This window comes from Semicossyphus pulcher, unplaced genomic scaffold, assembly GCF_022749685.1.
Source record: "Semicossyphus pulcher isolate SPU_LCO1_2020_fin unplaced genomic scaffold, fSemPul1.0.p SCAF_25, whole genome shotgun sequence".
NCBI lineage: Eukaryota > Metazoa > Chordata > Actinopteri > Labriformes > Labridae > Semicossyphus > Semicossyphus pulcher.
The window spans coordinates 5978627-6005000 of record NW_027211699.1 but is presented as its reverse complement, the minus strand read 5'-3'; the positions used below and the strand labels follow the sequence as shown (position 1 = coordinate 6005000).

Below are 26374 nucleotides of genomic sequence, written 5' to 3'. Positions count from 1 at the left end.
ATCCAGATCAGTGTAACTCACGAAGCCTTGAGTTTGTCCGCAGGCCTTAAATCATCCAGAAAAATGTAGCGAAGCGCCTGTGAGAGGAGAGAGGGAATCCTGTCGAGCTGGACGTGGAGTTAAGGAGAGGAGAGTGTTTGTAATCGACACCGCAGCGGCCTGAGAAAGACCGGAGTAAATAATTAATCATGGCTGAACCATAAAACACCAACATATGCTGTAAACCCTGACTGTCTGGGCATGTGTGTGTACACTCTGTTTTATTTAAGGCTGAAACAGAGATCAGCTTTCACTTTATATATGTGTGAATTTATATATGTATGAGTAGGTTGTAGACACTTTCATTTTTTAAACATGGCTGCAAAGGTGCTGCTCTTTTTTTTTTAACTCACACAGGGGTAAAGAGTGGATCTATTTGGGACTATTTTCTGGTGTGGACTGATACAGGTTTGGTGATTTTTATAACAGCAGGATGGTGTATGTTCGATGCCCGTGTTCATCGTATAAATATTTGTCTTCTCTTAAGAAATGATCATCGTGTGCAGCCGTGGGACTCGCTCATTAGCTGTAAAAAGTTGTTCGACTTTGGCCCAGGTAAATAAGCTATATGGCTTTGGATGCGCAGACGATACTTAAATAGTGGATCTGCATTATTAAGACACACCTCTTCTCCCTGGCTTTTAATCGTGTTTAAGTGGACCTCTGGCAAATGTATTTAAGTATTTATGTTATTTATTGTATTGTTTAATTTATTTATTGTAATTGCTGCATTGTATGGGTCACTGCTTTTAATCTGTAAAATGTGCTCTACAAATAAAGTTTGAGTTGAGTTGAGAATTATTAGCTTCAATCTAATCACCACCACCATCATTTATTTATTGACATCCTCTGAAAACACATTGAGGGAGAACCCTCATTTACAATGGTGCTGAGGTACAGACAACATTAGAGCTGATACAAATAAAAATGATCAGAGGATGAAAAAAAAAAACCATCATTAAAGAAATAAAATAATTAAAATTACTTAAATAATTATAAACATAATAAAAAAATAAAATAAAATAATTTGAATTGTAAAACATAAATAAATACAAAATAATAATGAAAATAAAAATAAAATAATAAAATAAGTACAATAATTTTAAATAATGAAATAATATTTTTAAAATTTTAAAATTAAAAAACTAAAATAATTAAAATTACTTAAATAATTATAAACAACATAATAATAATAATAAAATAAAGTGATTATAATTTTAAAACATAAATAAATACAAAATAATAATGAAAAAAAATTAAATAAAATAAGTACAATAATTTTAAATTATTTTTTTTAAATTAAAACATTAAATAAAAAAATAAAAAGATTTCTCACAGGGAAAAAATAGAATATATTATTTTTCAATATATGCACTATATAACACTGACCTAATACCTAGACAAAAGCCAGACACTGGGTAAGACCTACTGTATATTTTGGTCAAAAATAAATCTGAATTGTTTGGTTTGTTCTGCTGAACTTGGTGTCCATTGGAAGACAAATTGTGAGGACGATAAAACTGGAAAAAGTGTCGTCTAAGCACATGAGGATGAAGGGTTAAGTCTACTACCACAGTAGCTGTACAGCAACACATTGTTTTGCATTAGAGGAATACATCAAATATGACCTTGAGTTTGGTCTCTTGTGTGTCAGTCCACTCACCAGGTTGCTAGGTTGGTCCATTCTGCAAACACTACTTCTGTTTAAAGTCTGACTGTCTCAGCTGAATCCAGGCTGTCGTATCGATACAGACTGTAACGCCTAAATTTGCCTTGACAGGATATAAATGTGTTAAAACTGCGCCTGTAATGTCAGCATATTTTAGAATATGAGACCCACTTTATTCCCAATCCTTTAATACATTAAATCACTTATATGCCTCATTTTTACTGCATAATTCAGAGGTCACATGGCCTAAATATCCTTTAATCCTTACACTACAAAACTACAAAGGCAAAAAATAAAACATTGATGTCCAAAAGCTCAAACACATACAGCAAAAAATGTCAATCTTTTCTTCCTCTGACATTTCAAAAGTCAGGGAACAAGGAGAGGCGCAGGTGCCACGTGGAGGATGATGTATTACGTTTGTGAAGACATGGAGGACGGCGTGGTCACACTCAAAGGTTTTATTTGACTTTATTTAAAGCAGGTATGTGAGAGAATCCAGACAGGAAGTTAAGAAGTAAGTATGAAACCTTTGGCTCCTGGTTTTATAGCTTAAAGTTTAATATTTAACAGGCCCTGGCAGAGAGAGAGGGAGAGAGAGAGAGCCTTGTACACTAGATGGCACCATAAACTAACCAGAGACACGACTGGAATGTTAAACAGCTTTCTCACACACACACTCATCCTTCTCTCTCATCTTCTCTTCCCTGTAATCACAGCTGTTCTATTATTCTATACAACAGCACGACCTTAAGCGTGATACTGCTTTTATACAACTGTTTCACAAGCAGCAAAGGGCAGTGAAACAACAAGACTGTTATTATTTGTTAATGTAATCATTCATCACTGTAACCAGATGGTTTAAAGTCACACGTAAACATTCCTGCACACTTGCTTCTTTGCGTGTCTACATGTTACCGCAGCAACATAAAGTTTCCGACATGCGTCAGTGACATAAGAGTCTAGCAGGTGGCCTCTCTGTTTCCGAGATAACAGCTTGCTCATATAGACAAAGACCGTTTGCTGCAGGAGCTCTGAGTGCAGTAATTAAGCAGACAGCGGAGTGATACACAAAGTAAAAAGTCAGAGTGCTGCTCTCTAAGTCAGCACTCATTGAATGCCTCTTGTCCAATCAGATTACTTGGTTGGACTTAACTGTATGTATAAAGCATCACTGAAGTGGTTGCCACAGCTACGTTATGATATGCATAGTGTCACCGCGTGCATTAACGGAATTGGCTCCTTAGGTTTGTGACGTCTCAAACCTGCCAATCTGAAAACGTGTTGTTCAGCCTGTCCTTGGTACACTGCAGGTTAAAAGCAGACAGGCCCAGCCATGGAGATGACTGCTCATGTTGTCCCTGATATGTCTTGTAGCACATGAAGAACGCCACATGGAGATGTTTACAAGGTTAAACACTTGATTTTCACTGGAGGGGGTCTTTAAGTGTTTCAGGTAAAGTGCTGAAAGAATAAAGTTATTATAATAGAGGAAGCCTTTTAATGTTCGAGCGAGTAACACAGTTACATCAGTGAAAATCCCTCATGTCTCATTAACTTATCGCATGTTTTTACTGCAATCTTAAATCTGTTAAGTAATTAGAAGCTGGAATGATTGGATAAATGTTAAACAGGAAAAGAAAGTTGAGTTTTTCTCGCCAAATTGTCGTGGAAGCAAGACGGAGCACGAGTTAGAGATGATATCGAAATAAAGTAAACGTGTTTAGTTGCATTCCACCTGCAGCAGAAGCGATTATAAACACATTATGAACAGCACGCTATTAAAAAACTTGTTGAATTATGGCGATCAAGCATCAGATATTTCAGAGTGTGCATAATGTGCAACAGACAAACAGTGACTTGCAAGTTCCATCCCACAGACAGGGACTACTTTTTCGTGGAAGAAGCATGTGTTCAGACTTTCCAGGAATCTAGCGGCTCTGGCCAAATCCCCGGTGTAGATTATAGATAAAATCCGGAAAAAGGGCATTAACGAGATGAAAACTACAAAGGAAAACTTTAGAGCGCTAAAGTCACTGCAAGGTAAAGGTCAAAGGTGAAAAATGGAGCTCAGACTTGGTGACTGCAGAGACTTTTATGGACGAACATCAGCAGTTTATTTTCGATCATTAACTGGGCTGCAGAGTCCAGACTGGACTTTTTAACGCACTTGTTCCTCTTTGTTAGTCTCAGAGGACTGGAGCTGTGGTGTTCATTATCTTCTTTAGGATTTTATCCCTAAATGCGAGCTCGTCATTATCCTCAAACGTGAACACAAGAGCTAAAAGCATCCTACAATCCACATTAGGTGTACAGCGACAAGCATAAGGAAGATTACAACAATAAGAGCCTACATCACTGCTGCAGAGCTCTCTACAGCTAAAACAGCAGCACACTGAATACTAATGTATGAAGACATCAGTCGTGTATGAGGTCTGATTGGTTTCCTTTGCCTGGCTCTCGTCACCGTCTTTACAGGAACGCTCACAAACTGACTTCACTACTCTGGTTTTCCTGCGGCAGACGTGTTTAGTATCTTGTGTGTTTGCGTTGGTGATGGCTGGCAGTGTGAGAATGTGGGCACATACAAGGAATTCAACCCTGGTTTTACGTTCCTCTCAATGTACAGACAAACAAATATACGACACCTAAAACAAGGACAAGCTAGACAAAGGTAGCACAAACACTTAGAGCCGCTATGTTCAGGCCTATGGAGCTCAACACGTGTAGTAAGGAGATAATAGTGCAAAGCTGCAGAGATAAATACTGTTATGAATCAGGTTGTTTTATACAAGAGGCAGATGGATTGTAGTATTTACACAGAGCACGGGTTGGCCTTCGGTGAAGTGATCTTTCTCAGCGCAGCCACAGCAGAGGAAACACAAAAGCCAGGTCAGACGTGCGACATCATGTGACATTTATGTAGAGCTTCAATTGGAAAAACATCTGTTGCATGAGATTACATTTTAAAATGAACTCAAGGAGTTCCTAAAGTCATTGGTAGATTTTTAAAGTGATAATCTGGAAGATTTCCGTGTAAATAAATGTCTGTTAAGTCTCTATCTATCCCTGAATGAGGTAACACAATGGTGATTGAGCCTATGGCCCACTGATGAAAGCCTTTGTACTTACAGTGTTACAGACTGGGTGTCTGTGGCGACTTCCCAAGCGGTGCCCAGTTAGTGACGCATTTTCCATCACCCAGCAGTGGTTGGTCTGTCAGAGAGGGTAGGCGGAGCTAAGCGGCTGCTTTTCCGGTCTCTGCAAGTGTTGCGAGTAAACAGTAATCTACTATGGCTGAACAAACAAGGAAAAGATGGATGACTACAGATACAACTTCAAAAATAACTGAAAATCAAAAAAAAAGAAACAAACTCGACGCTCAGATGAAGCAAACAGTCTGAAATGGAAAGCGACCGCCAGCGAGGAAAATCAAGAGTTACAACCGGAGCCAACCGTGGACGTCACACATGCAGCACTGTCTGGATATCTGGGAAGTGTGCTCCCTCAATTACTGTTTATCGCCATAGGTGCCGCCAAAGAGAATGACACTGAGATCTTCGAGATTACAACTTTAAAGGGTTGGAGATGAATCAGAGGATTTGCAAACCTTGCAGTGAAAGCCATTTTGGAAGAACGCCCCTCCTTTGTTTAAGTAGTAATCTCGCCCTGCTGTCTGTTTTTTTTTTGAAAATACTGTTTATTCTGTTCGTTCTCCATACTGTGTTATCCCGGTCCTGAGTCATATAAATAAAAGAAAGAATGAACAAATATGCGGTGTCGGTTTAGCTTCAGCGGTTAAATGGCGTGCCCCATATTCAGAGGTCACAGTCCCAGATGCAGCAGCCTTTGGCTCGACTCCCACCCTCGGCCCCCCGTGTCATACTCGCTCTCTTTTCCCCTGTTTCCAACACCATCCACACTGTCCTCTCTCTGTCAACAAAGGCATAAAAGGCCAATAAAATACATTAAAACAATTCAATTCAACAAACAGTTCATTAGGTATATTACCAATGGTTCTCTGCAGACAACACAAGACACAAGTGTGACACAAACAGACAACCAGTGTGCTGTTTTCCCAAACACCCTGACTGCCATCTACTCAGGTGGAGTCGGTCTCCACTTTACCTGGAGTTGAATTAAACTGCTTCAACAAAAATTACACAACAAGTTCGCCCTCTGGAGAGGCATAATCATCCCTCCATCCATTATCTGTACCTCTTATCCTGTTCAGGGTCACAGCGGGGGCTGGAGCCTATCCCAGCTGTCACTGGGCGAGAGGCGGGGCACACCATGGACAGGTCGCCAGTCAATCACAGGGCTGACACACAGAGACAGACAACCTTTCACGCTCACATCTACGGGCCATTTAGAGTTATAACGAGCATGTCTTTGGACTGCGGGAGGAAGCCGGAGTACCAGGGGGAACCCACGCATGCACGGGGAGAACATGCAAACTCCACACAGAAAGGCCCCTTACGTCCAAACCGGGACTCGAAGCAAGAACCTTCTTGCTGTTAAAAAATAAGAAATGAAACCACAACAAATTAAAGGGGAAGTTTCTCAAAAGTATCACGAGTGAGGGGAATTTGCACCTTCCTCCCAGCTTACATTTATTCAGCAGCAGGCTCCATGTCTCACGCCTTTCCCACCTCTCACATCATACTATATTAGAGCCTTTAGTGCCTGCGACTGTGAGAAGTCTTAGCTTAAATCCCTCTAAATACTCGTGTGAGAACGCACGCCGCACACTAATTTTATTCACACACACATCCCCCGCACTGTAGATTTTTCTCACACCTGCGTCTGCCTGTCTCTCCACCTCTCATTTTCTCTCAGTCAGTCTCACTCATAAATTTGCTTTTTAATCGTGTGTGGATCGCAGTGAGATTAACATGTTTCTCTACTGCTGAGCCTGGTTTAATGAGACACACTCACACAGCCCCCCCCGGAGCCATCATTCTGTCGTCTCTGCTGCCGTGGATCTCTTCCACAGGGAGCCTTGGAGCTGACTTATGGCCAGCCACACATCACATTATAGCAGGCCTGTAATATGTTGCTGAGCGAGGAAATATTACAGCCAGCGGGGGGAAGAAACTAATCTACCGGTAGTAATACATGCAGGAGAGCTCTAGTTTAAAATATTGTTGTGCTGATACTGATACCGGTATCAGTATCGGCCTCCAATAGAGCACCAATAAACCAACAATCTAAGAGCCCTCTAACAATCAACAGTCTTGGTAGAGGAAAAAGAGATTTTTTTCCACCCGTAATGTGGTTGTTTCTCCGTGGTGTGAGAGGGTTAATCCGTATCTGCCGATATTTAACTCTAGATATCAGATCGATATCGTGACGTCTAAATCTGATGCCACACACTACAGGTTAAACACTGCTGTGAAAGTTATCTCTAGGCTGCAGGAGGAAGACAAAATGTTCAAGAAGTGTTCAGTCAGACTGCATGAAAGGGTCTCTCTCTCTCTCTCTCTCTCTCTCCTGTCCTCTCTCGCTCCCCCTCATTCTGCTTCAGTATTAACAGGCTGGATTTCGCCTGAATCCCGAGGACATGCGCGCTGCACAGGGGGAGGAGGTGAAACAGACTGCTTTCTTCTCATGTTTTGACTCCATGATCACTCAGTTATGGTGCGGAACTCTCGTTTTCTCACCGCATGTTCTTTTGGTGGAGGAGGAACGTGAGGAGCGTTTTTTTCTTTAACTATATTAGAAAAAAAGGAATTTGATACTTTTTTTTGTATTTGGAGCTTTTGGTTTTTCAATCATTGTGTAATTATTAGATTTTTCTAATAATCGATCCCCTCCGCCGCAACCCTGAAGTTCATTGTTATCATCTTGGCCGCCGGGATGGTGGCCTTCATCGGAGCTGTTATCTGCATCATCGCAGCCGTCCACACAGGATCCTCCAGGGCTGCCGCGGCGCAACAGCAACCAGCAACCGACAACCACTCGCTGTATACGGACACGGCGGCGCAGACCCCCGCTGCGGGGGGCTCCGTGGCCCGGCCCGGGTCTTTGGGCGCTCTCCATGGTTCTGAAACGCCGGATTCAGAAGCACCGACTTTCAACATCGGGCTCAGCGGGCTGGACGGGGTCACTGGACTCACCGGTCACGACCCAACAGTGAGTCGACTCATCTGCACGCCGATCCCCGCCGGGGAGTGTAACCCGAAAAACTTTCAGCAACAAGCGGATGACCCGTCGCTGTACGCGGGGGAAGACTGGGGCTACCTCCGCACCACAGCTGAGGAGCTCCGGCAGACCGTCATGCAGCAAAAGGACCAGATATTAACAGACCAGCGGACCATCAAAGAGCTGACCGGGAAACTATCCGAGTGCGAGAAGGGACTGGACGGCAGGAGCAGCGGGGCGGACAGACGAGGGAGCTCCGCGGGGCTGTTGGGGGGCAAAAGTACGGCTGAGGAGACGCACCTGGAGCGGATCATGGTGCGGGACAGCCCGGCTTCGACGCCTGACAGTGCCCACCTGCTCACCGTCAGGGCTGTGGATGAACTGGAGCAGGCTATCACACAGCTCAAAGACCGCATAGAGAAGTTGGAGGTAGGCAGTGAATAAAATCACCGCTTCACATAAATCGTCCTCTGCAGGCAACTGAAACAACAGGCTACTTGAGGAAAAACCTCAAGCAGCAATGTTTGGTTCAAATGAATGTCTAAATGCTAAGATTAAACAAGAACGATAACAGAATACTTAACTGAATATTAATAATACACATACTATTACTATAGCCTTTTAATACCTACAATTCATAAGTAGGCTACATTTTGCTGTAAAGCTCAAACTTAGGCGAGATTTGGCTGCAATACGTCCTACTTTAGCTGTGTTATTTCAAACTCTCAAAATATAGCTACAGTTTGCCATCATACCTTCAACGTTAGCTACATTTAGCTATAAAACCTCTAACTCAAGTTGCTGTAACGCCTGTAAAGTTAGCTACATTTTGCCTCATTTTGCAATCATACCTCTAACTCTCACAACATTTTGCCGTCATACCTTCACCATTAGCTACATTTTGCCGTCATACCCTCACCATTATCTATATTTTGCCCTAATACAACGTTAGCTACATTTTGCCGTCATGCCTCCAACTCGCGCAACATTTTGCCATCATACCTTCAGCGTTAGCTATATTTTGCTGTCATTCCTTCAACGTTAGCTACATTTTACTATAAAACCTCTAACTCAAGTTCCTGTAACGCCTGTAAAGTTAGCTACATTTAGCCTCACTTTGCTATCATACCTCCAACTCCAACTACATTTTGCTGTTATACTTCAGTTAGCTACATTTGCTGTCATACCTCCAAAGTTAGCTACATTTTTCCACGCTGCCTCCAACTCTAGCTACATTTTTTGTGAGACCTCCAACGTTAGCTACATTTTGCCTACGTACCTTCACTATTAGCTATATTTTGAAGAAATACCTTCATAATACCTCCATCATTAGCTACATTTTGCAATCATACCTCTAACTCTCACAACATTTTGCCATCATACCTTCACCATTAGCTACATTTTGCCATCATACCCTCACCATTATCTATATTTTGCCCTAATACAACGTTAGCTACATTTTGCCGTCATGCCTCCAACTCGCGCAACATTTTGCCATCATACCTTCAGCGTTAGTTATATTTTGCTGTAATAGCCCCAACTGTAACGGCTAAAACTTGCCAAAGACCTTCAGCTCTAGCTACATTTTGCTGTCATGCCTTTAACTCTTGCTACATTTTGCCGTCATACCCTCACCATTATCTATATTTTGAAGAAATACCTTCATAATACCTCCATCATTAGCTACATTTTGCTGTCATGCCTTTAACTCTTGCAACATTTTGCCGTCATACCCTCACCATTATCTATATTTTGCCCTAATACAACATTTGCTACATTTTGCTATCATGCCTTTAACTCTAGCTACATTTTGCCGTCATACCTTCACCATTAGCTACATTTTGCCCTAATACAACGTTAGCTACATTTTGCCGTCATACCTTCACCGTTAGCTATAATCTGCCTTAATACCACTAACATTAGCTACATTTTGCTGTCTTATCTCCAACTGTAGCTACATTTTGCTGTCATACCTCCAACAATAGCTTCATTTTGCTGTTATACCTCTGACTGTTGCTCCATTTGCTATAATTCCTCCTACTCTCGCTACATTTGGCTGTTACACCGCTGACTATGGCCACATTTTGCTGTAAATAGCCGACTATCAGAGTGGACATCTATAGCTATGTTTTTTTCTTCTAAGTCCCTTTTAGTATTCCTGTGCAGGCATGAGTGGTTTTTGAAAGCAAGGGCTTTCAATTTTGAATGAGGACAAGTGAGTTATCCAAAAAGCCTTTGTGGGTGATATTAGATATTGGGAGCCAGATGTCCTTCTTTTTAAACAACAATAACCTCAAGCAAAGATACTTACAAGTAAAAAAATCTTTTAACCTTATCAGGAATCTGAGAGAATATCCGAGTCTCTTTTCTCCGCATACTTGTTATATAATCACTATCAACATGTAGTGATTTGGCACATCGTAACTTGTCATCTGCTAAGTTATTTAACAATACAGGAGCTGGATGCTTTGGCAAGGTTGCTAATTTATCATGCCAAGAAAACAGACTGAGATTGAAAATTAAACAGAGAGACAAATGAGATGAAAAATGAGGCAGGGGGAAACAGAGAAGCAGGAGGGAGAGGGGAGATGGGGATGAAGATAATAATAAGTGGGGGAGGAGAGGGGAGTAACATGAAACGTGCCCTTATCTGACCAGAATCCGATGATGTATAACCTCATTTTTGGCTGTAGACATACCATCCATAATTCATGAGTTGCCTATATTTGTTGAAAGCGCAGACTGAACATGCTTCTCTGCAGTATAGTACTCCTCACTCGCTGGTAGCTTATGTAGGACATGTCTTTATAGGTCATTTTCTTTGTTTTTTTATGCCGCCACTCTCAGATGAAAACCTCCATATAGATCTGACGTCTCATGGTGATCTGTGGTTTAACCAAAAACACAATACTGGAGCTAGTGTGCTTTTTCTCGCCCCCACGCTGTTTCTTTCACCATCCCTGTCACGTTTCTTTGTACAGCAGGTACTTGGCCTACTTCAGTAGCACAGAGTCGTGTTTACATCACATCCTGCGTACTGGTGAATACACAAGAAGAGCGCTCATGTGGGAATACTACTCAGGTCAAATAAAAGTTGTTAATGTTAAATTCCTTACCTCCCTAGTTTTATTCTCACACCACTGCATTTCCCTAAAAGCAGAAAAATAGTCCCAATACCCTGCCACAGATCAGACAGGAAAAAGTGGCAAGCTAAAATAACACACCTCATTAGCATTCAAAATGCTAGCGTCTCTGTATGCATAGCAATTGGATTCAAATGGTGCAGACATTGTAAAAGTTTTCCATTTGCCTCGCAGCACTCCTTCCATTCTCTGTATATGGCTGCCATTTTCCTTTGATGTAGCACTCAGAGTTGGAGGCTAAAATGTGTTCTAATGTTGTAACACTGTGCTCCAGATTGTTAGTCGTATAATAATGTAGGTAATCAGACAAATCATTACTAATTCACTGCTTCTTGATTGATAAGCAAGAGAAAGGAAAAAGGATGAAGAATTTCTGGCAGACATCTTGCCATATTTCAAGTTAAAACCACACATTTGATAACGCATTAGCTCCCATTGGACTACTGCTAATGCTAGCATTTAACCACTCCCTAGCTAACATAAGCTTGGAATAAACACCTTCCTTATTATATCATGCAGCACTGACAAATGGCATTAGCATTCAACCATGTACTTGATAATATTACTCTTAGCTAGGAAGTGGCTGAAAGCTAGCTAACAGACCGTTAGCTAATACTAGCATTTAACCAGTTCCTAGCTAAAATTACATTACCTTGGAATTTGTGCCTTTCCTATTCTTTCATGTAACATAAACAAATGGTAATAGTAGCACTCAGCAACTTCTTAGCTAATAACAATATAGTCTACTAAGTGGTTGAATGCTAATGTTAGTTGCTGTCTGATGGCAGACGGTCTCAGTAACAGAGCTCAACAACAGAACTGTCAAATATATTTCAAAACACATCACCTGTCATGTGCTGACCTACAATAGTGGATGCATCATATTTAGTGTAGTAGTAGTGTGACAGCTATAGCAAAGTACAACCTATATTTTTGAAAGACATCAACTTTTAAACAAAAAACATACAGCAAATGTGTTTGTGTTTAAAGACAAAGACAATTTATAACTTGATGACTACTTACAAAAAAGTGGATGAGTGATTAATGAGGATTCTAGCACAAAATGTAAATATATCCTTAGATAATGTTTCCAGGGATATGGCGACAGTTTACTAATAAAACCTACATGTTCAACAGGAGTAGGTGAATATGACATTTAAAATTTCATCCATTGTGTGTCTTTTTTTGGATGAAAAATCAATACCTGAACTCTTTTCCTATCTTTAAATAAACAGTTAGGTAACATACTGTAAACCAGGGCTTACATTGTCTTTGATCCTCCTCTACAGCATGTTGGTATTTTCACATATAGTTATCATTGTAGGAAGTTATTCTCTTCCTCTACAGCCTACATCGATATAGGTGAGCACAGTGCACACTGGCTCTATGTATTTTTCAGAGTACTATATTTTCTGTCTTAAATCCCTTGTGGTGACTACACATGGTTAAAAAAATGTGTGGTAGATATTTACTGGACCCTGCAGGTTTTTGAAATTCAGCAGAGTCTGTATTTCCCATGTTCCCTCCCCTGAGGTACGGCTGTTTATTTCAGGGAACCATTATGCAGCAGGGCCTGGAGTAATTTGGTGTTGACTGAAATAGTCCGTTCTCTTGGCAGCCTTTTCTGACTTGCAATTATTTGTTGTGCTGTACTTAATTGAAAAGAAATCCCTGTAGAAATGAGTCGGCTCAGCTCGGCTTAATTAAGATCTGTTCGTTCCCAAAAATGTTTGACATTTGGATGCAGACATTTTGTTGTTTTTTCGTATAATTAAATGTCACAGTGAGTGCTTTAAGTTTAACACCCTGCTGTAGTCACACCACTCTACTTTTACGAAGATATGTTTACACATGGCAAAAACAACAAAGAAAACCTAAAATAATCATGTTTTTATGGTACTATAGCATGCTACATCTCTATTGGGTAACTAAACCTTGTTATGCTTTTACATAACGGGAAAAAATCCCAAATTTGAACGTATAGTTTGACATTTTTGGAAATGTAAATACCAGTATTGTTCGTCTTGCTGAGACAAGAAGATAGATACCACACTCATGCCTGTTTGTTCAGTATGCTGCTAAAACACGTTAGCTTAGCTTAGCATAAAGAGCTAGCCTAGCTCTATACAAAAGTAACAAAATGTACCTACCAGCTCCTCTAAAGTTGACTGCTTATCATGTTACATAGCATTACAGTAATGCGTACAAAAACCAAGCGTAAGCAATGTTAAGAAACACGACAAATTGTGGTTTTACTTCCACTATTTTGTGCAATATTACTTTTAATTATTGTACAATTATGTTTAATATGTGCTGTCTTAACATTTATCATCTGGAACAATAGTTCTTATTTTCTCTGACAATACAACATTTTATACTTAGCTCACTTTCTTTAGTAAAAAAACGTATCATACTTCTGTTGTTATTCTATTAGTCACCGTGCTTTGCATTATAACCCCTACATACTTTGCATTTTTGTTGTAGCAATCTGGCCCTACAAATTCCTTTGGGGATTAATGAACTTCTATCTTATCTTTACTGGGGTTGTGAGTTATGTGCAGGACTATCTTGTGGCCTAACAGCTGAGAAAAAGCCCTTAAAAATATGTTGAACTATTCCTTTAAGGATGAAAGAGTGTTAAATTAGCCCCTAGATATATCCTCAGGCATTATGTAACATTCAGCTAAATCAATTAGGTCTAATAACTTTCCTTACATGCTTTCTTCGTGAGTTGAGAATCCCGTCTATAGCCAGGATCTTTTCATTAAATAGTAAATGTAAAACCCAGAATTACCCGGGTACATTTAAACATCACAGGAGGAAAAGTTTACATGATTTGCTTTGACTGTAAAAAAAAAAGAAAACCTACTTTATGAACCAGTTTTCATCCGTCGTCTCCCTCCTCTGCAGTCAGACATTGGCCCGTTTCCTCACAACCAGACGGACAGCAGCACCTCAGGGGCGCCAGGGGAAGGCGTGATGTCTGCTGGCCCAGAGAAGTTTGCTGACCCCGGGCACAGAGCAGGTGCTGACAGACCCTGGAGGATGGAGGACTTGGAGGGGGAGCTGGAGAGGAAGGTGGAGCTGCTGGACAAAGAGAGGAAAGCCCTGCGGCTGGAAACAGAGAAACACAGACAAGAAATCGACCAGGGCATAAATAAACTACAACACCGTATTTCCGGACTGGAGGAAGGTATGCATTTGAATAAATGCTAAAAAAGAAATAAAAGAATCTGTGTGTGTATGTGGGTTAAATTTAATGATTAAATAAAGGTGTCACAATGCAACCCTGTCGTTTCCACGATGACTCAAGTCACTAATGATGAGAAAAATGCGGCATAAAGATACCTCATGTTTCATTTTGTACTCCTCTTAATCAAATTAAGCCACCGGGTTTCTTTATGATGAATAACTTATGTGAAATAAAGAAAAAAGATCAGAAGGATTATGAAATTCATGCATTGCTTCTGTGCAGATACAACGTGAGAGAAAAGTCAGAACACTGTGTTTAAACTCGCTGATTTATCCTCACTTTCATTCCTTTATTAATGCTCTCTCTCTGCTCTGCCAGGTGTCTCAGGGCACTCGTTCCCACAGGGTTACAGGCTGTCCTTCCCGACGCGGACAAACTACATGTACGCTGTGGTGAAACACTCCATCCCTAAGCTGCGAGCCTTCACCGTCTGCCTGTGGCTGCGGCCCGCGGAGGGAGGAATCGGGACGCCTCTGTCGTACGCTGTTCCTGAACAACCGAACGAGCTCGTGCTGCTGCAAGGCCTGCACACCGCCGCCGAGCTGCTCGTCAACGACAAGGTAACATGTCAGTCAATCTGCAAAGATAAGCTGAGCATCAAGTGTATCATTGAGCTGATCTGAACGCTTCCTGGATGCAATTGATTTACACAAAGAGATCTGTGTCATGGTTAAAGGGTCATATTTCAGACTATTTATTGAGTCACATGTATAGTTACATCCCCACACTCCTTTCAGGGTCTACAGTCTATCCAGTACATGTTGTAACTACTGATTATAAAACAGTTAACCCTTCCTCCTGATGTCCATAGTCACGTTTCTTCATCACCAAAGTTTTATGGAACACAGAGAAAACTAGAAAACAAACAATTAATCAGGGTCTCTTTTTCTCCTTATAAAATGAGATATAACATTTCTTAGTGGGGTAATTTAATCAATTATTAATGCGCTGCCTGGAGGGCCAGCAGCAAAATGACTGACGGGAAAAATGTGCTGTTTTCACCTGCTATTCCTCTCTCTCTGGTCGTGATCGAAATCACATGCTATACGAGCAGGGCGTACTGATTTGGTCAAAATGTAGTATGTAGACAAAAGCTAAATGTGCAGTACGACAAAAACACCCGGATGTCGCACTGATTCTGAGACAATCAGCAGCATGCATCGGACCAGTCTGCCTCGCCTACTGTATCCCACAATGCAAAGCGCTGGAACGTCACAGCGGCAGTTGAAATGTCTTTCTTTGTCTTCTTTCTCTCTTTGTCTTCTTTGTCTTCTTACTTTCTTTCTCTCTTTCTTTCTCCTTTTTATTTCTCTTCTTTCTCTCTCTCTTTCTCTTTCTCTCTGTCTTTCTTTCTTTCTTTCTTTCTAAAGACGTTGTTTGTTTACGTCCGCTTTCTGAAACCAGAAACTGCCGCCCTGCGTAGCGTACAGCTCCGTACCACACATCTGTGAAGGTTCTCAGTCATCCAGGTCATGGTGATTGGAAGCTTTATCCAAAAGGCAGCTGGACTTGGTAGAAGATCTTGAAGACGTTTCACCTCTCATCCGAAAGGCTTCTTCAGTTCTAAACTGACTGGTGGACAGAGCTAGAAATAGAAGCCTCTGTAGGTCATTAGTATGCTAATAGATGTGTAATCAAGGGGGAGTCATCAACCTGGGCTGTTGAAGTAATGGCAACGAGCGTAGTTAGCACGCTCTGGAGTTGATGGGTCATTGGGCTCACATGATCCTGAGTGTGATTTCAGCTGTTTGGGCATACTACATACTACCGCCGAGTGCAGAATGCAGTATGTAGTATGTAGTGTGTAGTGTGTAGTGTATAGTATGTAGTATGTATTGTGTATTGTGTAGTATGTAGTATGTAGTGTGTGGTGTGTAGTACATAGTATGTAGTATGTAGTGTGTAGGGTGTAGTATGTGGTATATAGTATATAGTATGTAGTATGTAGTGTGTAGGGTGTCGCATATAGTATGTAGTATGTAGTGTGTAGCGTGTAGGGTGTAGTATATAGTATGTAGTATGTAGTGTGTAGTGTGTAGTATGTAGTGTGTAGTATATAGTATGTGATTTGGAACACAGCCTCTCTCTCTGTCTGCAACTACAGTAACTTCCGAGTCGTATGGTTGATAATCACGAACATAACAAGAGAAACATGAAAAACTTTGACAGAATTACAGTAAAAAATCAGTTTCATACAAGTCAAGTAAGTCTTCATCAGCGTCAGCTACACATCCTACAGAACATTATTTTAATTGGTCGAGATGCTGAAAAACTGTTTACAATGAAAAGATGTTCAGATATTGATACTGATTATATTAATATTGATTTATATTTCTAATCACCATTACTGAATACTGACCATCATTTGAATATATTGGCAGGCAAGACATTTGCTTACCAGTGGGAGGTTGTTACAGTGAATTTATGTGCTTAAAAAAAATTATTTAAAGACCAAATCGATGACAGTGTTTTAATAATAATAACAATTTTGGAGGATAAAAATGTTGTTTATCAAACACAGACTGGATCCAAGAGTCTGCAGCACTAATCTCAGACACACAAAGTGTTTGAGACCTGAAGCAACAAGTTTATTTTTTGTTTTTTCGTAATTTATAATGAGAATCACTCTGTACGAGCTTCACTTCTGCTTTCTGTCGGCTCGCTCACTTTTTGAAATTCTACAAGTTGTGCTGCAAATCAAAAGCATTATAGTCTTGATTGGAACGTGTTATGACTCTAACAGGAGATATAGAGCAGCATTAGCATACAAATAACCAGAACACATCAAAATGAAAGAGCCAATTTAGCAGACAAGCTAAATAGAGTCATTCAGCTTTCCAAATGACAAACTAATGCACCACCTTGACAGCACTGCAGGGCGGCGGAGAGCAGCGCTGTAGCTTAAGGTACAATTCTATGGGGATATTATGGTAATGCATGCCTGGAGGGAAAGTTCTGTGTCCTTGAAGGCAGCACAATGTCTTTGGGACTGGGGAACTAGTGTATAAGAGGCAATTTCTGAAGACGCAAGAAAGAAATAGGATGTCAGAGGGATGTAAATTAGCTGTAGAGCTGCAGCCTGAAGACAAGTCTTACCTTCAGCATTCGTCTAAATTGGCCTTTTTCTCTTCCATAGGTGGCGCAGCTGCCTCTTAACCTCTCCAGAGGCAGCTGGCAGCACATCTGTGTGAGCTGGAACACGAAGGGAGGAGCCTGGCAGGCGTACCAGGGAGGGAAGCTGAGGGGCGAAGGTCACGCACTGGCGGCGGGACATCACATCAGGCCTGGAGGAGTGCTCATACTGGGCCAGGAGCAGGTGAATGCACGAAAGACTGAATACATTAAGTGTTACCTGATTAGAGGCACATTAGGCTGGCAGGTTACTGAAAGGAAATCCAATTTAGTTTGCCCTTCAGAGTACTGCTGAATACAGCGCTGCCAGCAAACAGGTCTTTACTCACTGCGAGTGCGAGTACAGACTCTGTAGGTGACTGAGAGACAGAGTGGTACCATCAACCGTGTTGCTACATGCATGAGCTATTTGCAAGAAAACAGTCCGTGTGTAGAGCCAAAGAGGCAAAACACAGAGGCAGTAATGTAAGGCCCCGTGTCCACATATGGCTGCAAGCGTCTGTTTTCACTTGTTCCCAATGAGGACAGAGCGCACACGGGCGCCTAGAGAAAAAGAGCTGCACCCAGCGTCTTTTTTCAGAGCGCTCCGCCTTTTTTCTGCGGCCGCTCCGAGCGCTTCGAGTGGAAACCTCTTAACTTCTCTGAACTTCTCCTGAAAAACGTGCCACCAGCAACCTATCATATAGGGCGCCACTCGTCACCCTGGTTACCACCAAACATGAAGGAGCAACTTGTTTTGTCTGTTTCTGTCTACCCGGAGCTGTACGATAAACAAACAAACAGTATCACAACAGAGAAAAGCCCATTTGTGGAAGAAGATCGGCCAGACACTAAATGTTGCCGGTAAGTGTTGTGCTTTTATCGCCCTACACTTACTACACTGTAGCTGTGTTGTAAGTTAAACTTATTGTTGTCATAGAAACATAACCCAGGTGCAGTGTTTTTTCTCTCACCGCACAAGCACTTCATCCCTGCGCTCCCCAGCGCCCTACAAGTGCTTTTCTACCAGACACTGGACACGGGGCCGAACACCGGAGGCTATCAAATATCATCATTCGCACTATATTTATCTCAATAAACAGACGGTCTATAAAGGTCGGGTTGTAGACATGGTGTCTCCACTTCAACTCAATTCTTGTATCTCAAGGTGCTAGTCAGACTTTAAACCATGACAATGCTCAGAAATCTTGACCCGCAAATCCCTAAAACAAATGCTGGCTACACCCAAACCCCCCAAAAAACAGTCGTCCCAGAAGCTAAATTGTCATAAGGCGGTAGCTAACTGCCTCCAAGACTGCAGCTAGCTAAATTGGTATGTAAATGGCCTATACTTACATAGCGCTCGTCTTCCGACCTCTCTGCGTAATTGTCAATGTCAAGGGTAATGGCCTCGGGCACCCTCATCCAGAGCCAAAAGAACCTCCCAAAGTGACTAATTCTCTAGTCTAGTGTTGATTCTGGTCTTTTTCTGTCAAGTTTCCTCCATCTTCAAAAAAGTCTCCAGTTTTGCCCAAAGCAGAAAAACAGTCCATGCCTGTCTGTCTATGATGTCACCTTCTTTCAAGCTTCCTCTCTGTAATCCATCCATGTTCATATCACTTTCTCTCCAGGATTCTCTGGCAGGAGGTTTTGATTCTTCCCAGGCCCTGGTTGGAGAGCTGTCCCAGGTGGGCCTTTGGGACCGGGTCCTGTCCTCCAGCCAGGTGGCTAGCTTGGCTCGCTGCGGGAAAGTGACCCAGGGCTGTGTGGCCCCCTGGACGGAGAGTGGAGTTGAGGTTCACGGCGGCGCAACAAAAGACCCCGGGGAGCCGTGTAGTAAACACAAGAGGAATTCTCAATGACAGATAGGGGAAGGATTGGAGGAAAGGGGAAGTGGAAGACGGGCGCAGGAGGGGTGAAGTTGTAGCGCTTTCAAGGTTTTCTAAACAACTCGTGTTGTGGCATGGACTGACAAGAATGTACAAAAGTGTGAAATTGATGTTATATATTTACATGACATGAGTAGAGGCTTTGCAGTTACTTCACTTCCCATGTTGTCAGCTCCTTAAAGTAAAACAATATATATTCTAAGATCTGTTTCCTATGTACTGATTGGTCCCAACTCACTACGCTACTTAGCAAACAAGCTAGCAGCCTAATAAGCGAAAGGTACTGATGGTAATATGAGAGCATTGGCAAACACCTTAACCCTCTGCTAGCTAACAATTATGAACACAGTTATGATATGCTAACCAAAAGTATTATGATAAGCTAGCCATTAGCTAGCTAAGGAAATGTTAAACATGTTGGAAAAAAATTACTTTCTTGCTATAAGTTAGATAAGAAGATAACAATCTGTTGTGTTAATAGGAATCTGGGGAGAGCTAACGTAGCTTAGCATCAAGACTAAAAACAGGAGGAGGAAACAGCTAGCCTAACTCTGCCCAAAGTTAACAAATCACAAATTAATCAATACCAAAACTAATTGTCTTTTTTACTCTTTGGTTTTTGGACATAAACAAACAAGCATTGGTGTGCTAGTTAGCTAGCTTTTGGGATGCTGCTAGGTACCATTGTTAGCTTTGAACAGAGCCTGGATAGCTTTTCCCCCCTTGTTCCCACTCTTCATGCTAATCAAAGTAAGCAAGCAGCTCGTGGTAACTTCACACCTGGCATGCGTACATGTCCGGAATATCTTGAACTGAGAGGAAATTGAATCAGTTATTTACACTTTGTGTAGCCTCGGGGCTTTTGACCTACGCTACAGCTGCCAGAAGTTGTTTCAAGACAGCTGAAATCCCCCCATGAGTCCAAATAGGTCAGAGGGCTACAACAGCTTAAGAGTTCTGATTCAAGGTGAGGTAATGAAACATGTTGGGAAAGTGTTGGGAATATAAAGTCGTAGACGGCAGCTGAGAATAGGTGATGAAAGGAAAGGGAAAGAGGGATCAAAATTAGACCGATCAGGCCGTTTTAAGGACTGAAGCCACATTGTTTTCACCTCTGCATGATGTGTTCATTTACCTGTAATGTGTTGCCACTGCACTGTGTAGCTCACAAGTGTCACAAACGATGCCTCCTGCATTATTTTCGGAAGCTGGTGTCTCCTTGTGTTTGTCTGTTTAAGCCTGAGGGTCTCTTTTGTTCACTAAATAAGTTACCCAAAGGAAGAAGTCTTGTTCCCCGAGGAGGTCACCTTCCTGAGTGCAATGTTTTATTTTATTTTTAGTTACCTGTAACATTTATTTCATTCTGTGCAAGTTTAAAATGAAGGTCGCAGTATGTGCTGTAATCAATGACAACTTTTGGTTTATGTTTTTAAGGTAATGCAACCTTAAAAAAACACACACATACATTAAACGGGGGGTATTATGCTAATTTCAAGCTTTATATTTAACTCTGAGATACCTGTGGAGTAGCTTAGCATAATTTACAATTAAAAAAAAACTTCTCACATGGGTGCTTTTTACAGGCCGTCATACAGCCTGTGCCTGAAACGACTCTGTCCCTTTAAGAATCCCCACCCCGACAAGCGTCCTGTCTTCTGATTGGCCAGCTCTCTGACGGCTACTGAGTCAGCGTGTAGAAAAAACAGTGTGAAACCTGGCGTTCCCAGCAGTCTGAGCTGAAAGGCCTGGGGATTACTCCAACATACTTTTACCTACAGATTTGAAACTTCACCCACGTTTAGTCTGAACATCAAACATTGTAACATAATATATATATGGGTTAAAATGTGAAACAGCATAATACCCCCTCTTTAATTTCCAATTAAGATAATGGAATCCGGTTTTTATGTTTGCAACCTCTCAATAATGTGGTTTAATAAATGAACAACCTGCAACCTCCGACTCTTCCGACCTTCCAGTACATTCCATGCATGAGTGTTTGCATCGTGCCTCGGTGCGCCACATATGTCTCGGTTTGATGAATATAACGATGTTAAATACAGTTTTAAGTTTCTATCATTTCTAAAACACTGGCTCTCCCTACTAGCGAGTGGAAAGTGCCTGTCAGGGTGTTTATACCCATGTAAACAATCATCGAATCTACTGTCCTGGTGGAAAACTCACACAGCGAGGTGCTGTGAACTTATTAGGCGTCAGTGTTTCTGCACATTTCCTGGTTTTAAAACTCAGGCTCATTGCAGCCACGCTGATGCTAAATCGGGTCAAAATCACCTCACTTTGCCTCACAGTGTCTTTGATGATGCCTTCCAGTCTGCAGTGTTATTATTAATATTATGCTTAGTGTCTGTTCAGCTCATGCCAGAGCTTTCTGTGTGGCATTTTTAAGTTTACAATGATATGAACTGAAAGCTTTTTAACTCTATCGGCAGTGGATGTCTTTTCTTACATGTTATTTTTTTTGAATGTATGCATTCATATGTGTCTTTTCTCATGTTGTTGTTGCTAATACTGTATGTCTATGTCTTGTATGGTGTTGTATTGGTCTGCATATGTGCCGTGTACAAACCTCAACATCTTAATTAAAGTCCTGATTTTAAGATGTAAAGAATGTGTCTCTTTTCTCTGTATCTAAAAAGTGCAGAAAGTGAGAGGATCTGTCGGATGCTCTTTCATAAAAAGGAAAACTCCTGTGGTTTAAACACAGCTGGGACCGACCTGTGAAAGCACGCACTCCACTGACTCTACATGAGATATCCCTCTGTGTCCTCGTCCTCATTCTCCTTTGAAGCAAATTAAAGGAGCGGGCTGAAGGAGAAAAGCCTGCGGCCTTCTCCCTCAGGTGCACCAGGTGTTTATGTGAGTTAAGAGTACACTGAGTATTTTGGAGACCGAGTGAGTCATCAGTTGTGTATCAGCCGTGAAAAAACTGCTTCTATTTCCGTTGCACGTTTTAGATGCTTAATGGGCTCCTGACCTGATATTCAGAGAACAGACAGTGTATAGAAGATAGAACAAACCAGATTCTGTTTGTGTCCAGTGAGAATGATGTGTATTTATATTCAATCCAGTCAATACAAACACATTTTATGTAAAACTTTTACATAAAACATAAACAGCTGTTCAATTTAATAAATTGAACATAAAAGTAACTTTAAACTCGGTCAGAAAGATTTTAAAAGACCAGTTTGACATTTTGGGAAAGGCTTGTTTTATTCGCTTCTGAAGATTACCACGTCTACTGTTTAGCTGTCTGCTAAATGTAATTAGCTTAGCTTAACATAAAGACTATTAACATGGGGGCCATGCGTTGGCTGTGGGCAAAGGCAACAAAATCTTCTCATGGCGGCACCTACAAATCTCATTAATAAAACACAAGTGTGACAGGTTGTGATTTTGTCGGAATATTTCTTGGCAGGAAGCAGTTGCTTCATCCGCTTTAGAGGTCATTCTTGGTTTTTCTTGGTTGAAATTATGAATTGATTGGCTGGTTTGTATTATTTTGTTGAGCTCAGATTAAATTTTTTGTTGCTAACTGTGTAGTTTGGTCACTTTTGTCTTTTAGCCACATCACTGTTAAACTGCTAATTTTAGCAATGAGGATGCTAATTGCTAACATAGTGGAGACACTTGCTGTGTTCGATATGTCATACTATACGAGCAGTACGTATGATTTGGCCAAAATGTAGTATGCAGTATGCAAACAAAAGCAAAATTTACAGTGTGCCAAAAATACCTGGATGTTGCACTGATTCGGAAAAAATCTCCAGTATGCGTCGGACCAGTCTACCTCGCCTACTGTATCCCACAATGCAAAGCGCTGGAACGTCACAGTGGCAGTTGAAATGACGGACAGAAGCAGCATTCCAGCAGAAGGGGGCGCTATAGCTAAAGAAGCAACGGTTTTTGTTTGCTTCCGCTTTCTAAAACCGAAACTGGCATCTGCCATAGCATACTGCAAAATAACTTTGAAAAGCTCCTCCATACTACATGCTACCGCCGAACGCAGTATGCAGTAGTATACAGTATTTCGAACACAGCAACTCTGTTGCCAAACATGGAGGATGATAAGGAGGATTAAGACGAGGGCTGTCAGATCAAGCTGCATTAATACTGTAAGTCAGCGTTGTGAGCTCAAAGCTTCTTCTGTCCTGTGCTGTGTTTCTCAAGCTCAGTCAGGGAAGATCAGTTTCAGTTCAGTAGGACATTTAGTCTGTTGTTTTAGCCTGTAATGTTCAGTGTAAACCACAAACCATGTCTAAAGCACTGTATAACAGGTTAATGGCTTGGTCGGTTATCTCTTCATGCTTGTTGCTGTCGCTTTCTCAGTCTGCTATACTTTAAATGAGCTAGCACTGTGCTGTGTATCACAGCTAAGCTAGCAGTAGCGCTCTGAGTTGCCAGTTAGAAGAAGCTTCTCAGCTAAAAACGTCTGATTCAGTAGAATATGAAGATTGTGCGTTGTAGATGATGCACTGAGCCCCCTTAGTTTGTGATTTTTTACTTTACACAGAGCCAGGATAGATGTTTACCTTTATGCGATCATTTTGTTAAGCTAGGCTAACTAGCTGCTTTAGCGGAAGCCTTCAGGCACGAGCAAACATGAGGGTGGTATCGATTTTCTCACCTAAGTCATGCGTGTTAGTCAGTTTAATGTTATTGCCAAGAAAGTTGACTATTATTTTAAATTCCTTTAAAGTCCAAAAAATAACCGTATGAACTGTTAGCCCAAAAATTGCGAGTTTATTTCATTTCATTATATCAAGTTTTTAGCCATCTTGTTTTTAGCCATCCTGTTTTGCCATTTCTGTTTAATCTCTGTCTCCATTTTTTTTTTACAAGTATATAAAAATATTTTGTTCTTACTTCTCTCACTTTTAGCACTTCTCTGCCATCCTCCATTCTCACTCCCCCTCTCTTCTTCCTCCTCCTCCTCCTCAGCTGTCATCTACTCAGTCCCTGTATTCTGGTGTCACATTTCTCAACCATTTCTTCAGCCAAGACACCCCAACACGACTTCTTTTCCTGGAAGCTGTCAAACAAACTGTCATTTTAAAATACCTTTGGGAAAAAACGAAGGGTACAAGCATACAAGTGCTGTGTAAAAACAAATCGCTATGAGCAGGGATTAAAAACAAATCAGATTCTCTGCTTCACTGCCTCAAGACAGAAGGGAAGCAACATTAGTTTTGTCAGTCTTGGTTCTCCCTTGGGCCTGTGTGTGCCTGATAAATATCCTGCCAACAGGTCCGGTATCTAAGTCGCACTGTACAGCACTGAGTGTTTAAGAACAAGGACAGCAATATCTGTAATCCCTAATTAGCGTGGGTCAATCTGTCCAACCATTCAAGTGGATGAGACACGACTGAGCGTCATTTGATCACGCAATCCTCTCCTTTAGTAATGGACTTACAACTTAAGACCATCAGCGGCTCTGCTGCTTGTGCCGGACGGCCGCAGTCAGCTGGCTGCTGTCACACATCTCTGATTCAGACCTGCTAGCCTGGTTACTGTGCAGGTTGTAGCCTGCTGTGTGGGAGAAACTGCTGACTCAGTGCAATAATAACCCCTTCAATGCTGATGCTGCATATTTTGCTGAGGCTGTGACACTTTTATTGGTTGAAATAGGGAGCTAAAAGAAAGGGAAACAAGACTTGGCAAAGCAGATTCATATAATTAATTACTGTTAGCGATACACAACTCCTGCTAGCTAGCAGCTGCCTTCCAGCTGTAGCTTACGTTAGCCCAGGCACACAGCACATGACAGAAGTAGCTTACGTTGAGCTCACAATGCTTACTTAGAGTATCAAAGCAGCTCAACCTGACAATCCTCGTCTTAATCCTGATTCATATCATTAATTACTATACTGATATACAACTCCTGCTAGCTAGCAGCTGCTTTCAAGCTCTAGCTAATGTTAGCTTGGTGCCCACAGCACATGACAGAAGTAGCTTACTTTGAGCTCACAACACTTACTCACAGTATTAGTGCAGCTCAATCTCACAGTCCTCGTCTTAGTCCTCCTCATCGTCCTCATTATCCTCCATGATTGACACAATGTCTCCAACACGTTAGCATCCTCATTGCTAAAATTAGCAATCTGTGATTGTCGCCCCCAACATCATCCACTCTCCCATGTTTCTTACCGATAACAAAAGTAACATGATCAGCTGATTAGCACGAAACTATTGCATTTCACTGAATTCATTTGTCACGTGTATTAACTCCAAGACAAGAAGCTAGTAGAGAAACGTTGGTTTATTTTGGCCTACACATTCAAACCTTACAGATTGTTATCTACATTTAAATCTGTTTAAATTTTAAATCAGAAAATTACTATGATGAAAATGTCAGCCTTTCTCAGGGGGGCTTAAGACCCTAATACCCTCCACCTCCTGCCGCCGTAGCTAATCTGACATATTTGCAAACTTTGGGACGTAAATCTTTGCATTTGAAGACTTACTCGCCAAACAAGTAGTGATGCATCCACCAGTGAGACTGTGGAAGTCTCATAGGTTGGAATCATTACAGCTCCAAGCATCACAGCTGAGACATTTCTTAACCATGGGATGCAGCAGACTTGCGGGTGCACTTTTTATTTTTGGCACCGTAGCTTTAACGAAATTGCCGGTCACAGCTCGTTCCTAGCAGCTTTTTGCAGGCCATCAGTCAGTAGTTTCTTTCTCTGGGTTTCTCAGAGGCAGCAAACTAACGAGACACAAACTCAGTGTGTGATTCTTTCCTCAGTTTTTACTGTGTTTATTTTTATGTTCTCGCACCTCAAAAGACGGTATCCCACATAGAATTGTATGCTTCAGTTAATGAGCATAGACATCAGTACATTGTCATCCTGCAGCGCCGCTTGGGAAAGCACAGGACACGCCGACACAAATAGATACTGTACCCTGGCTGCAGCAGCGACTTAACCTCTGACCTTCCACTTCTTGCAAAACCTCTGTGACCACCAGGCCGGCTGTCTCCTGCATCCAGCACATATCATCCACGGCCACCAGTTGGATTACCAATCCCTATCTAATCCATAATGTTCCATCTAGAAATGGACAGATTGTAATCCCATATAATCCATGAAATGGATGGACCAACAAA

General features: G+C 41.5%; 1 protein-coding gene across 1 annotated transcript; it reads left to right on the top strand.

Moving 5' to 3' along the window:
- The first annotated feature begins 7301 nt into the window (after positions 1–7301).
- On the top strand, positions 7302–21883 carry nptxra (neuronal pentraxin receptor a). Its single transcript, XM_069676120.1, has 5 exons — positions 7302–8281; positions 13906–14188; positions 14567–14808; positions 17385–17564; positions 18991–21883. The coding sequence occupies exons 1-5, from the start codon at positions 7568–7570 to the stop codon at positions 19219–19221; spliced, it is 1650 nt and encodes a 549-aa protein (XP_069532221.1). The 5' UTR covers positions 7302–7567; the 3' UTR covers positions 19222–21883.
- The last annotated feature ends 4491 nt before the right edge of the window (positions 21884–26374 follow it).

Coding starts and splice junctions, on each gene's coding strand:
- nptxra (XM_069676120.1), top strand. CDS start 7,568: ATGGTGGCCTTCATCGGAGCTGTTATCTGCATCATCGCAGCCGTCCAC. Junction 8,282..13,905: donor ACCGCATAGAGAAGTTGGAG/GTAGGCAGTGAA, acceptor CCTCCTCTGCAG/TCAGACATTGGCCCGTTTCC. Junction 14,809..17,384: donor AGCTGCTCGTCAACGACAAG/GTAACATGTCAG, acceptor TCTCTTCCATAG/GTGGCGCAGCTGCCTCTTAA.